Raw genomic sequence first — 14,750 nt, 5'->3', positions numbered from 1 at the left:
GAGCTTAACTCTAACTATCGGATGTGATGGTCGGAGAAGGATGGCTTGGCGCATTGTATATTCTTTTTTTTTCTTTTCTTTTTGATTTGGTGAATGGATGGACTAGCTCATGAAATTATCATGCGAAAGAACGGTCCAAGTGGCAGAATGGCTTGTCTGTTTTAGTACGCAGAGTACAATGCATTGTATGAGATATCATTTTTAATACCAATACATGCCACTTGCATTTCCTTTCACTTCAGACCTGTGGATGAGATTTGAAATCTATAAGTCGAATTTTTGCGCAAGGGTGAAGTGTGCTTATTGCGGTGATAATATTTTGAGAGAATTGTTAAAAATTGTGTGTCTGTGTGTGTGTATGTGATTGTGATTGTGGCCCGTGCGATATTATATTAGGTAACATTAGGTAACGTGCCTTAGATATGTAAAACACGTGATACATCCCATCCAGCTTCCTATACGGCTTAAGGGGGGCTAAAATGAATATAGGTAGGGTTAAATGTTTAATAAGTCCCTATCACAAAATATAGCCATGGTAAGTAGTACTGTCCTGTCATTTAATTATATTGAAAAGAGTCTACTAACATAACACGTACACATTTTAGTCTTTACTACGCACAATCTCAACCGTTAAGTTATCAGGCCAGATAGGCTCATCCACACCATTCCCACGCGTGCCGATATGGTATCCTAGATCGACAGCCCCATCAGCAAACTGTATGACGGGCTTGACTTGGACGAATGTAGCCCCTATATTCTTCGCTTCCCGCTCCTGAAAAAAGGCAGGGTTAAAAAGAACCTGGGAATCGTGTTGGTATAGCAACTTTAGTATTGCTGGTAGTGAGTGTGGCATTGCATGGTAATGGCGGAATACTGGTGACCCGTGTCTCTTCCACACTTCTTTCCACGTCTCGTCGTCGTAGGTCCCGACGGAACGGACTAGCCATTGGGAGTAGTAGTTGAGTGCTACCTGATAGAGGAGAGAACTGGTAAGCAGCAGGGACGTAGCCGGGAGAAAGAGAAAAGGAAGCGGAAGAACCAACTTACGTCGACACCATAACTACCTCCATGTTCAGCTCGTCGAACGAGCGCTTCTAAAACAGCGATACTCCCACAGATACCGGTACTATAACATATTAGCATAATATTATCATAGGGAGAATTCATAGGCCAGGTTGGCCGTACTTACCAGTAGTCCGAATTCGGGAATACCGGTGTTACTGGTTCATCATTGCCCATGGCTCTGCCATACGACATCGAAACACCGCAGCACTATATTAATTAGAGTGAGTAATAAATATTGACAGGTCACATCTAAAGCCATCATGCCAGGTACATACCGCGTCACTAATCTGCTGCCAACCGCTCCGATGAGCCCAGGAGCCATGCCAGCCGTAGCAGTTCTCCCGAACGACAATAATACCGCGGGAACGATCCTTAACCATATCGAAAATAGCCTGGCGCCCGAAGCCAAGCCTCTCCATCACACCCGGCCGATATCCATCAACAACAACGTCGGCCTCCTGGATTAGCGCCCTGAGTTTCTCCTTATCCGCTTCATTTTTCAGGTTCAGAAAACAATTCCATTTGCCCCAGTTGAGATCCTGGTGTAGGGCAGAGATATCCGTAATGTTAGGCGACGTAACTCGCATCACGCTGGCGCCCATCTCCGCAAGCGAGCGCGTGATTGTGGGACCAGCAATGACGCGGGCCAAGTCGACGACTTTGAGGCCGGCGAGCGGCCGCTTCGCAGAGGACGGGTAGCTCGCGTTGTCGGGCCACCATGCCGCTGACTGCGAGGAATTGGAGTCCTTAATCGTTTCGTACAGCCCGATCTTACCGGATGCCTGGCCGTGCTCGCTTGCAAAGTACTCGTCGGACGTCCATACGATCGTGCCCGCTTGGCGGTACTGCTCGTTTATGAGCTCATCTAGTGCCGCAGAGTCGAACTGTGACATAATGCCTTGAATCCTCTTCACCGCGGAGTCGTATGTGTCATTCTCTTCCCCATTGAATGGTAGCCCCAGTGCTGTGAGTGTAGGGTTGGGGTTCATACTACCTAAACAATGCTTACGCTATAAGTAAACACTCAAGCTAACTCCGAGGTAAGGCCATTTAAAGTGTATCCCTACCGTGGATGTGGTAGAACTGCCCGTCTTTCGTCTTGTAGATGTTTGTGGCAAGAGTCCTATGGTGGGAACCCGCAGCCCTATGTAGGTCATGGTTAGGGAACCATTTCGAAATTTCTTTCGAGAACAGGTTTATCCGCGCTGGGCTGCCGTCTTTGACGACGCGTGCAACGAATGGGGACATGAAAAAGAGCGAAGCGTGGTCTCTATCGATAAGTTTTAGCTATCTAGTATTCCCCCCTATTTATATAATAAGGGATACCACTTACGTGTTTATACTGACGTTAGAGGGCGCGACATTGTATTTCTTAGTAATAAGATAGGTCAGCATGGTTGCCTCAAAAGCCTTAATCGCTGAGATGCTCTCAGCGAACCGCCAGTTGATAGGGATACTGGGCTTGGCGGATCCTTCAAAATGAACAGTTTTGCTCAACGACTGCAACTCCTGTGGGAGACCTTCCATTAGGGGGTTGTTAAGGATGCCATCTTGGAAGAGTCTTTGAGCCTCTTGAGGCACTGAGTAACCTATGGAGCCCATGGCTCACAATGCGTATAGAAGCTTGGTTGGTGTATGGGTCGAATGCTATAGTTTCATAGCATGTTGTGATATGAAGAGGCAATTAGTCAAACTATATATTTAGGTACATTTATAAGAGAGCTGTGAGGACGTGTTTCGGGATCGAATGATTCCGGTGCCTTTATTTTCGATAAATAGTGGAACGTATTCTGGTTTCCTTCTTAACGACGGAGCTATAGCACGGTGTTCGGGGGTCGGATGCGGGATTCAAAAGACTACCTATAGACCGGTGTGATGGCTAAATTATCATTACGATAACTATTCTAACTTCTAGAATCGAAGCCCCGCGGTAGCCAAGGATTAAGGACTGCAACCCGTATAGAAAATCATTCATTTATTAAGTTGCGAGTTGAATCAACTAGGTTAGTTAACAGCTCGTTCTCCCCTAAATGATATAGTATTGTCGTAGTGTCAAGTATAGGTATACATAGTATAATTATTATAAAAGTAAATATTCAACTCAGGAGAAGGCTATTGCATCAATAGATATTGTCATTTGGGTGCTGCGTCTGTGCCCTGCGCACGGTCAGGGAATATAAATTATCTCAATTCAAGGTTCTCAACCTACTAGTTTACCCATCCTTCGTCGCGCATCGTACATTACCACCCATACATACCTACCCATACCTACTATATTAGGTACTAAGAGAACTAACAAGTTCATTAGGTACCGTACCTAAGTTATATACTCCAGTTATATACATTCGCTGAAGCTCCCCAAATTAACATGACTATTAATTCATTTCGTTTATTCTCTTCTCTCCCTCCGGAAATCCGACACGAAGTGTTCCTCTTGGCTACACCGAGCCGCATCGTCCATGTTTCGCAACAGCATGAAGACATAGATGACTTCGAGGAGCGGTTCAACGACTTAGCTCCGTGTCAGATTAAACTACATCCATCCTTAACCTATTTTGCTCGGAACTGGCGCGATCGAATCTTGTCGTATAAAGATCTTCGGTCGCAGAGGAAATTGGAGTGTTACGGGTTTTCAACCTCGCGTCCAGTACAACGTCCATGGGAGCCCTCTCAGTTAACTCCCGAGATTCCTATTCATTGGTTATTCGAACATCCAGATGTCGCATATGAGCTCCTCGGGAAGAGCTACCTCTATAGTAAAGCACCTATTCCGGCGCTTCTTCATACGTGTGTAGAATCGCGACGCGTGCTAATCAATGCTGGATACCAGCTTGCGTTCGCGTCTCGTAACCACCCACCAATGACTTGGTTCAACTTCAAGAACGATGTGCTCTGCCTCAAATATGATAAAACAAGAGAGTACTTCAATCTATTAGATAATGGCTCATGGGGCACTGGAAATTTTGATACACAGAGCTTACAGCAAGTTCGAAAACTAGCAATAGATATGGCACCCCCCCTATTAACCCCAGGCTATGAATATGACACGGAGGATTGCGTTTTGAGAACACTTCGATTACTACCTAGGCTTGAAAAGATATATGTCGTTGAATGGAGCTTATCAGACTTCGACGACCACCTCGTCCGGAAATCGGCGAGGTCATCAGCGCCAAATTCCCTAGATGCGGATACAGAACGAGACCCAGTTTCATATGGGCGCGAAGCCTGGCGATTTATTCCCATTGAAGAAGTTGACGCATTGTTCTCATTAACCGTTCAATACCCTTACGATTCCTGGGACATCGGCTGTATGGGCTACGGTGCATGGCCCATGGCGAATTTCGAAGGACTTCCTGGCGAATACTTCTCATACGTAAGAGAATATACTAAGAACTGTATCAGGGTTGATATGGATAGTGTGGCAAAGGAAGAATCCAGAGCCCCCTATCAGGTACCCGAGGTTGAATTTGGGCATATCTGTACGGAGGCCGTGGCTAAACGGCTATTTAACGATCGCCAGGAAGTGTGGAGGCAATACAAGTTGTTAATCAATGGAAAAGAGCCACCTCGGCCCAGGCCGGTAACACCAACTGATTTATATTGGCAAGACGACTGGGAAGCATTTTACGCAGCTCACTGCCCTTACGATTACGAGGACGAAACGCATGCCGCAAGGTATTTGCTAAAGCATAGGAAAGTTAATCAGCCGAGAAGAGAACTGCTAACGGAGCCATGAATGCCAACCACGCCCACTTAGCAAGGGAAAAGCCATGTCTGGCAGTTATATCGTGCGCCTTTGGATGCTATATTACTTAGAAACCGAGAAACAAATCTCCTAAATGGAGACACTATAATAGGTTCGAAAATGGGATAATTATATAATAGGATACATACTAATTAGTAGTTTTTAAATCATCTTGTAATTAATTAATCTATATTTTTTTTTTAAAAAAAAAAAAGAAAAAGAAAAAGCCCCCAAAACAAACTACAGTACCAGTCTAGTAACGTGGTGCATATGGCGAAGATGAGGGCAAATCATAACGATGCTGTTTCTGAAATCATTTGATCGAGATAAGGGGCCGTAAGAAGATGAGTTTGTGATTGATTGTTACTAGTTATGATTGATAGATTCCTGATATAAAGGTATCTCAATTAAATCTATCGTGAAGTGTTGCTAAACGTTCAGTTTAATAGACATGCTAGATTTAGAAATAACTAACATACGTGAAACAAATACCAATATATTATAATACCTACCTACGTAGGTGTTCCCGCAATAGGCTCAACTACTAAACGACTTTGTCGCTTTTCGATTTGGACAATGAAGCAGTCCACGCTTCAAGAATCTATCCGCTTGGTGAGATTAGGGAGTAGGGAAATTGATATGTTATTATAGCAGCTGTGACTAAGGCTAAAGAGGCGGGAAGGTTTAAAAGGTCTAAAAGAGAAGTAGTAAGAACTTTGGATGAAAAAGATTCTCTTAAGCAGTAAAAAAAAATAAACAGGTAGATATTGTCTTAAGAAAATAATCATTGTAACCATGATATTTAAGCCGTTATCTCTTATCGCAACATCTAAAGTTCCAAGCTTCAACATCATGTACCTACCTATTTCTCAATTACAAAAATCCCATTACTCCTAAGCAATTCCTACTCTTCTTTTCGGGAAATCTATTATTTCGAATACTTCTATAAAAACACAACCCTATCTCCACTAAACTCCCATAAACACCTCCCGAAAAACGATCACTACTCCTCTAAACCTCCCCCTAACCCACCACAATGCCATCAGATCTATCCAACTATCTCGCAACGCACTACCTCATCGCCGACCCCAAACCCTCCAAGAAGCGCAAGCGCAAGCAAAAAGACGACTCCACAGGCCTCATAATCGCCGACGAAACCGAATCCGGCTGGACACGCGCGAACCGCGGCGAAAACGATGACGATGACGAAAATGGCTCCGCAGTAGTAGCCGGGACCAGTGCCGAGTTCCGGCGGGCGAAGAAATCCGCGTGGAAACCCGTCGGCGGCAGCGCATCTAGCAATATAGGAGCCCAAGCCCAAGCTCAAGACACCGAAGCAGCAAGGGAAGCAGACGCCATCCTCGCCTCCGCCGCCGCCGAGACAGCCGCAGCTGCAGCCGACGAGGACGCGTCAGACGCCCCCGCAGTCATGATGTCAGACGGCACGCACGCAGGCCTGCAAAGTGCATCCGCGGTCGCCGCACAGCTCGAAGCACGACGACGCGCCGAGCGGGAAGAATACGAGCGAGAGGGTGGCCACAAGAAGGGCAAAGGCGGCGAAGTAGAAACGATATACCGGGACGCGACGGGGCGACGTGTAGACGTGAGCATGAAGCGGGCAGAGCTACGACGGGAGGCCGCCGAGGCCGCGGCTCGCGAAGCCGCTAAGACGGAGGCCCTGCGCGGAGAAGTCCAGATCGAGGCGGCGCGGCGGCGACGCGAAGACCTCGAGGACGCCAAGGTTATGACGGTGGCGCGGCACGCCGACGATGAGGATATGAATCGTGAGATGAAGGAGCAGGTGCGGTGGGGTGATAGCATGGCGCAGTTTATAGAGCCTAAGGGGGCGGGAGGTGGAGGTGGGAAGACGAGGAAGATAAAGGGCAAGCCGACATACCAGGGCGCATGGACGCCGAATCGATACGGCATACGGCCGGGGTACCGATGGGATGGTGTCGATAGGGGGAACGGATTTGAAGCAGAAAGGTTCAAGGCTATCAACAGGCGGGAGAGGAACAAGGGCTTAGAATATTCGTGGCAGATGGACGAGTAATAAGCATTTACTAGGTAAATCTACAATCATGCATGGAGCAGGAGCTATGTTTAAGAGTTGAATTAGTGAGATACCAACTGTCTAGGGACGTCAATGCAGTGAGCTATAGCGCAACGCAGATTGTATAACTTAATATCTACGGATTGACATGTAGTCCATTTTTACCGTCATGCTAGCCCTCGCGTAGAAATGAAATGATACGAGACCCTAAGGCATATTTGCAGGAAATCTAGGGGGCATACTATCTAACCCACTCCCTTTCCATAACGATCCTGTCTCCAGCAGCGGAGATAAACCCCCTCCGACCTCTCATTCACTATCGGCGCAATGCCATATCTAACGCAATGCATCTTCCAAAGCTCTACAGCTTTAGGCTAACGATTTGGGGGCTGCAAAAATCATGAAATGTAATCCTGTTCAGTATAACACTTCCCGCAGATAAACTGTAGGGTAAAATTACCCCATCCCGGGGAGCGATCTAAGCCTTCCGGCGAAGTAGTTTCTCGGCTGTGTTGAAGTTGGCATTCTCTTTCACCAACTTAAGCCAGTCTTTCCTCTGCATAAACCCAGGTTTATCTAAACGATCCTGGAATTTCTTCAGGAGTAGGACGATAGTAATACCATGGGGGAGCGGTGGTAGGGCATCGATAATCTCCTGGGCAGTGATAGGGTCTGCAATTCCTCCTGGTGTCGAGCTCTGAGCAAGAGCGCTGGGAGAACTAGCTCGAGTACCACCTGATGACCCTTTGGTGGCAGCTACTTGGGCCGGAGTAGGACTACCGGCTCGGGATCCCGCGGGGGTGCCTTTTGTGCTGTGCTTCCCACCTGCAGCTGACGGGCCAAGCCGCTTCTTCTTGCCTCCTGCACCGTCCGACATCTCACCAGCCGTGCCTTCACCATCGCTAGTAGAGCCGGCACCGGGCTTCCCGCGACGGGGTAATGGGGTATTTCCGCGACTATCATGTGTAGTCTTCTTCTTCTTCCGGGTAGATTCAGTGCCACTAGAATCCGAACCTAATGGAGACCCGGCTCGCTTGAGAGACTTGCCCTTCTTTGCTGCCTCGGCAGCTGCCTTTTTCCCTTGGGGGGTATTGGTCCCTTTGGATGACACTCCAGCATCCTTATCTTTATCCTTCTCGGCTTTCTTATCTTTATCTTCATCATCCTTCTCGTTTTCAGAATCGGAATCTGACTCGTCCTATAGTTTGATTAATTTTCGTTGACCAATAAACCGACTAGCAAGTACTTACGTCTGAGGAAGCAAAAGGGTCTCTCTCTTTAGAGGAGTCGCTGTCGTACTGGAATTGTTTATCACGTCGCTTCAAAGCCTTCTTAAGGGATTTTCCGAAGAGCTTTCGTTCCTGCTCTTCCTTCTTCTCCTCGTCTTCTTCTTTTTCGACCTTGACCTCGTCTGCGTCGCCGAAAAGATTGGCATTGAGCTGGTCACGGCGGATTCGACTATTAGCATGCTTAGTGTCCTCGTCTCGCTCAGGTTCGTATCCAGCAGTCTCATCATCATCCTGGAATTCGTCTCCCGAAACGTCGATGTCATCATGATCCATCTTCTCCTGGCGTGAAGCTTGTTTGAATGTACCGCTTTCTTGTTTGACCGCCACGCGGCCGTTGACAATAGCTCGAGATTCTGCCATAGCCCTCTCAGCTTCTTGGCGCTGAGTATCTCTTACCGCCCAACGACCAAGAGCGACCTTCTTGTTCATGGCCTTCTCCGCTTCCTCGATGGACATTATTTTGAATGAACCACGTTTTGACTGAAACTTGTACCATTTTTCCAGAGGTATCATACGAAATCCTCCGTTGTGAATCTTGAAAGCAACTTTGCAGTCAGACAAAGGTGCCTCATACTGGCCAACCCAAACATTCTTTCCATCAGCATCCTCCAAGTGCCACGGCAGCGCCTCCTCGTATCGAATTTCGGCTTGCTTTTTCTGCTCTTCGGTACGGGGTGCGTAGTGAATTTGTAGGCCAGGCTTTTTCTGTTCTTTCTGCTGTTTGGCCTTCGGGTTTGCATCCTTAACAACCGGTGCTTTCTGGGCATTATCGGCTGCGCGTTGTGCTTCCCTCTCTGCTTTCACCTGCGCAAGTCTTTCGGCTTCAGCAGTATCGACCGTGTCCTCTTCCATAGGAACTTCCTCTTTCACTTCGCGACCGGGCGGCGGCTGTTTGGGATCGCGTCGGTGCAACGTAACAGGACGAGTAAACTCATCCTGATTAGTAGGGTCGACTCCAGGACCATCAGGCTTTGCAAGCTTGCCGCCATGCGGAGCGAATCGCATAACATGGAAGCGTAATCCTTCCTTCAGAGACTTCTTTGTGACATAAAGAGGGTAATCTTGGGCGCCAGGCGGCGTAGGCTGAGACCACCCGCCATTCTGTGTACGCAATACATCGAAGTTCAGTTGCCCCGGCTTGCCCTGGGCTTGGAATTGCTGAGGCTTACTGACAGGTCGCGGTGCAGCATTTGGTGTAGAACCTCTAGCGAGGGTCGAAGGAGGTGGTCGGTTTGCGGGCTTTTTTCTAGGAACGAGGGGATTCGCAGTGTTTCGTGGCCTTCGCAGCGGTGGCGCGCCAGGAGGAGGGGTTGGTTTCTGGCCGTTAGGGCCACCGGAGGGCGAGGGCGTTGCACTCATAGCAGCGATGTCAGAAGTTAGCACCCTCTAACTAGCGGGCCTCGATAAGTATCGAAGACGTCCTAAGTCGTGATTTATTGCGCTATGTTTTATAAACGAGCATCGGTGAATCGAGGAATATACTAGAAGACGATGAGGCAGTCGAGAGACGAAGGCTGATTTGGATCAAGATATTAACATACGAATCGAATGTCGCGCTCGTATCAAATGTTAAGGAAAAATGATGGAAAATATTATTCCAGAAAGGTGCGCAACCTTAATCGGGGTTGCAAGATGAATATTTTTCTCAAAAAAAAGACAAGCTGCAAGGTGGCAGGAGAAAATGCCAAGTGAATGGAGGATGGATGAGATGAAGTGAATAATGAATAGACAGAATAGAGGAAGTTGAAGTCGGAATCAGCTGTGGATCTAATGCGGTAGAGGCTGCCAGTTTCAATGCCTTGCTTGTCTGCCTTAGGTACATATAATATGTACCAAGGCAGCAACGGTATGGATGTACCTACCCTGCCTACCTGATTTTTTTCAGAGGTACGTAGCTTTGTTTTGTCATTTGAACGCAGGCAATTTTAGAACAAAGGCAACCAGGACCTGGAGAGCCGCTTGCCAAGAGAGGACGGGGAAGGTGGACTCTGTGGGGCTACTACTTATAAAGTACTTATAACGTCACTTGAGTAACTTTCAGTGATAGCCAACCCAAGTAGTTCAAGTAAGACATAGCGTAGAAACAAAAGCTACAGGGTCCCAATCAGTACAACCCGAACAGGCTCATATAAGTACTTATTCTCCGATCCAAGTCACAAATCTCACTAGGGTAAAAGCTTCGGCAAGATCCAAATACTGCCAATACTGCCAATACTGCCAATTCTCTTTCAGGTGCAGCCAATCAATTGATCTTTCAAATATCAAAATCAGATGCTACATATTGAGTTGCTATCAATGTAGGTAGATGCATATGCCCAGTTCGATATCCAAGAATGCAAAGCTCTTATCTTGTACTTCGTTAGGTATGAATACTTTTATCCTATTTTTCTACAAAACGCCTCCTTCATAAGAAAGCTATCCATCCCTGCCGTCTTCTGACCTAGTCACGTCTAATCTCTCACTACAAAAATCATACGATTGACGATATGGTTCTTTTTGGACCTCATTAGGGATAACCTTCAAAGACCTCTTAGGACCTAGCAACGAGCAAATTAATAACAACTTCAGTTCTTAGAACTTACACATACGGTTACTATAAACAGCACCCCCAGAAACTTATGACCATGAGCATGGATTTCTAACTCACAACCACTACGAACATTCCTACCATTGAGACTGTTTCCTATGAGGCTTAACTACTCAAAATATCCCGATTATGTTTCGAGGTACCTAAGTCTGTCTTCAAATCAGCTTATGCAACATCCCTATTCTTGCAGCCTCATTACCTTGGTCTCGATAGTTACTTTCATGCTACCACACCATGCAAGCCTCCCAAGACGGTAGTAGTCCGCTCGAGGACCGCCTACGCAGCCTCATAATTAGCAATACAGAAGGAACGGCTACACATGCCCTTCAAAACTCGGCTACTTCTATAAGAACAGAAGATATCTCTTTAGAGGATGGGTCTAAAGCCAAACAAGGCCGGCTGGAGGCAGGACAGTCATCTCCTTCAACGCAGGCCCCTCCTAAATCTGGCAAGAAACGTCCAAACCAAGCTGAGCGTCGCAAGATGCGAGCCCAGCTATCTATTCCTATTGACACCAGAGCTCCAGCACTCTATGATGGGAAGCCCTATGCAAATTCCCACCATACCAAGAACCATCGTTCTACGTGGCAGAATACTGAACAGGATACGTTTCGCCCTCCTTTAACTACATACAATGATGAACCCCGAGGTCGTGCTGCCAATCCTCCCTTTTCAAATCAGCGACGCCAACAAGGCAGATTTGGCCAAGTATCGGCATTTGTCCCCGGCCACCAACCACCTCAAAGGCAGCAACAATCATATACGCAGAATCATTTCCCAAAGGGCGTTAACGTTATATCGGCAGATTCATTCGCAGCCCGCGGGCCTGCACCTGCCCCTTCACAATCTTGCCTCTATCATCCAAATGGGCAGCACCAACCTGTCTTCGATCCACAGCAACTTGCGAATGAATCAGCCCATCTTGATGAACTTTGCCGTTTTGTGATTACAGGTGCAGAAATTGAGCCTAGCGACATTGCTGAAAAAGAATACTTCCGTGCTCGAGTAGAGGCTATTTGTCGCGATGTTATCACCCGCCATGAGTTCGAAATTAATGGAAACCTGGGTTTCCAGCCTTATACAGTTGAACTCAAATGCTTTGGGAGTCTTGCGTCTGGATTTGCGACGAAGGCTGCTGATATGGACGTCGGTCTTCTTTCTCCTATGTCCTGGTCCTCGCCGGAATCACCAGACTCGCCTATTCCACGTCTAATTGAGAAAGCACTACTGGCGCATGGCTTCGGTGCACGCCTTCTCACCCGCACTCGAGTACCAATCATCAAGCTCTGCGAAAAGCCTGGTGAAAGACTTCGTTTGGACTTGTTGGACGCGCGAACTAAGTGGGAGAAAGGAATAATAGACGATAGTAACGAGGCGGTAGATGATGTTATAGACGATCAAGATGCCCCTGACGGTGCTATTGCTGCCCTGGCTATCGCCGAAATCGAAAATTTGTCGCCTGGTGGCCAGCACCAAGACTCACAAACACGATCTGGCCCAGTGGAAAGGACCTATGAGGAGCAGCTTGCTTCCTTGAAGCAAGCCGACTCTCAATCGTTGGTAGCGTATTATCATAACGCGAAACGCCTTTTACGACGATTAAATGGTCGTGATATCACCATATCAAATGCGACAGATTTCAAAGACACCGACTACAAGATTCTCGATGACGTCGCCAATGTCTTCATTAATGGACTCCATGATAGGGATTTGAAACGACGAATACAGGCATACCCATCCTTCTCTTTCGATATCACATCAGAGCCGTCTAATCGCCGTTCGCTCGTAGGTGCCTTTATGATGGTGGAAGGCGAGCAACTTGCGACCATCTGGGAAACGCAGGCAATGATAGAAAAGAGCATCCAATTGAGGCCAGATTCTAAATTTGTTGTTCAAACCTGGAAAGATATCGCGTGCAAGAAGATCTTCGGTACAGAACCCCTTACACTAAATCGGGAACTTCATTTAGCTCTTGAACATCTTCGTAAGATCCCATTGGTGCAACTTATACAGCTTAAGCAAGATCAATACGAGTCACCAACACAATACCACACAAGAGCGATCCAGATCACGAACGGCCTTTGTCCCGCTCGTCCACCATCAAATAGGTCTTTCCTCCCTGAGATCTCCCAGCACTATATTTCGGGCATCCGTGATAAGCATGTGAGAGATGAGGTTCAAAAATTCGCAAGCTGCACCGGAGTACAGAGTCTGAGGACACTGGCCAGGAAGCACAAAAGCATCCATCTTGCCACTGAATACGAAAGGGCCATCGAGAAAGGACTGTACCGTGAAGAGGATATTCCAGCCATTAAAGAGTACATGAAAATCCTTCAGGGAGACTTTTTGCACCAGACACTAGGTACCGATAAACCCATAGTTGATGCGTTCGACTTCGTAGTCCCAGCTACCAAGAAAACAACGGAGCTAGTCGGAAAGATTAGACAACTCCCTGACCCATCCAAGCTTGCACCAAATAAGCCAAGGGACCGGTATCACGATAGCTTGGAGTTTCCTAAGAATGGAGTTGGTGTACAGTGCGATATCAATTTCTCAGCCCACTTAGCCCTCCAGAATACCTTGCTCCTACGCTGTTACTCCTACACCGACCCCCGTGTTAGGCCTATGGTCCTCTTCGTAAAGCACTGGGCTAAGGCTCGCGGCATCAATACACCATATCGCGGAACCCTGAGCAGTTATGGTTATGTTCTAATGGTATTACACTACCTTGTCAATGTTGCAGTACCATTCGTATGCCCCAATCTTCAACAGCTCGCCCCCCCTGATCCGAACCTACCAGTAGAAGATCTTGAGGATGTTACCACATGTAAGGGCTGGAACGTTCGATTCTGGAGGGACGAAGAAGAGATCCAAAGGCTAGCGCATCAAGGCCATCTCAACCAAAATCAAGAATCCCTCGGATCATTGCTAAGAGGATTTTTCGAGTACTACGCGCAGAATCACGTAATGAGCACTACTCGCAAACGTGGTTTCGACTGGGGCCGGGACGTATTGAGTTTGCGAACGCATGGAGGGCGGCTCTCAAAACAAAAAAAAGGTTGGACAGGAGCGAAAACAGTCCTGCAGTTAGAGACAGGTGCTCTTCCAGACCCAGCCAAAGCGGGGGTTAACAACGAGGTGAAATCACCTATAGACGGCATCGGACAGCAAGCTATAACCAACACACAAATTGGGCAATTTAATTCTACGGAAGGTGCCCTGGTACCACTGAGCAAACCAAAAGAATTGAAGGAAGTTCGTCATCGATACCTCTTTGCAATCGAAGACCCGTTCGAACTTGAGCACAATGTCGCTCGGACTGTAACTCATAATGGCATTGTGTCCATTCGAGACGAGTTCCGGCGTGCGTGGAGAATCATCAGAACTGCCGGCAAAAATGGGCAAGCTGTAGAGAATCTGCTGGAGGATGCCAACGCGGAAAGCGAAAAGACGGAGGGAAAGCAATTCACAGAACTATTAGAGGAGATACATGGACCAAGTATCTTCTCGAGTTCTGCAACGAACTAGTTAATCATAGTTATAGCTATCCGCATAAGTTTGTATGTTTAAAACTGTAAGCTCTGCTCTATAGTGGCAGATCGGATAGTGTACGAGTAATGACGTCCAGGGGATATGTAACAGGGGAAGGATACTATGGATCTCTCTTGCTACTTGTCGACTAGTTGTGTAAGCGGGTTTCATAACATTGATGTGTTGAATGCCAGCTGAATGAGTGGCGTCCGGGCCTCATATTACGGGATAATGTAATGCTTGTACAATCGCATACTCTAATAGCTTCCTTTTGCTATAAACGGCGTTAAACAAAAATTGGCTATTCAAATTAATGACTTTCTGATTAACTCGTTTTACTATATTGCTCTCACTTGCTATTCCTTATGGGTGTTCAATTGCCTTAGGTACCTAACCTATATTAGATATCTTTATAATCCATTAGTTTACGCTGTATCTTCATTTTATTATTCCTTAGACTAACGAAAGTAAGTGGGCACT

The 14,750-nt window shown here is 47.0% G+C and overlaps 5 protein-coding genes across 5 annotated transcripts; 3 read left to right on the top strand and 2 right to left on the bottom strand.

The window, feature by feature from the left end:
- Positions 1-601: 601 nt before the first annotated feature.
- GL218_03462 (Succinyl-CoA-L-malate CoA-transferase beta subunit) lies at positions 602-2,667 on the bottom strand (the record flags this gene model as incomplete). The annotated part of the gene is made up of 6 exons (XM_033580024.1): positions 602-970; positions 1,048-1,126; positions 1,190-1,272; positions 1,341-2,059; positions 2,133-2,335; positions 2,399-2,667. The coding sequence occupies 6 exons, from the start codon at positions 2,665-2,667 to the stop codon at positions 602-604; spliced, it is 1,722 nt and encodes a 573-aa protein (XP_033436986.1).
- A 766-nt stretch (positions 2,668-3,433) lies between these two features.
- On the top strand, positions 3,434-4,801 carry GL218_03461 (uncharacterized protein; the record flags this gene model as incomplete). The annotated part of the gene is made up of 1 exon (XM_033580023.1): positions 3,434-4,801. One exon carries the CDS (start codon positions 3,434-3,436, stop codon positions 4,799-4,801), a length of 1,368 nt encoding a protein of 455 aa, XP_033436987.1.
- Positions 4,802-5,846: 1,045 nt separating this feature from the next.
- Positions 5,847-6,863, top strand: GL218_03460 (Pre-mRNA-splicing factor CWC26; the record flags this gene model as incomplete). Its single annotated transcript, XM_033580022.1, has 1 exon — positions 5,847-6,863. The coding sequence occupies one exon, from the start codon at positions 5,847-5,849 to the stop codon at positions 6,861-6,863; it is 1,017 nt and encodes a 338-aa protein (XP_033436988.1).
- Positions 6,864-7,341: 478 nt separating this feature from the next.
- GL218_03459 (Transcription initiation factor IIF subunit alpha) lies at positions 7,342-9,511 on the bottom strand (the record flags this gene model as incomplete). The annotated part of the gene is made up of 2 exons (XM_033580021.1): positions 7,342-8,061; positions 8,114-9,511. 2 exons carry the CDS (start codon positions 9,509-9,511, stop codon positions 7,342-7,344), a joined length of 2,118 nt encoding a protein of 705 aa, XP_033436168.1.
- Positions 9,512-11,879: 2,368 nt separating this feature from the next.
- On the top strand, positions 11,880-14,267 carry GL218_03458 (Poly(A) RNA polymerase protein cid1; the record flags this gene model as incomplete). The annotated part of the gene is made up of 1 exon (XM_033580020.1): positions 11,880-14,267. One exon carries the CDS (start codon positions 11,880-11,882, stop codon positions 14,265-14,267), a length of 2,388 nt encoding a protein of 795 aa, XP_033436167.1.
- Positions 14,268-14,750: the final 483 nt, after the last annotated feature.

This window comes from Daldinia childiae, assembly GCF_008694065.1.
Source record: "Daldinia childiae strain JS-1345 chromosome Unknown Scaffold3, whole genome shotgun sequence".
NCBI lineage: Eukaryota > Fungi > Ascomycota > Sordariomycetes > Xylariales > Hypoxylaceae > Daldinia > Daldinia childiae.
This window is presented reverse-complemented; position numbering and strand designations above follow the sequence as displayed.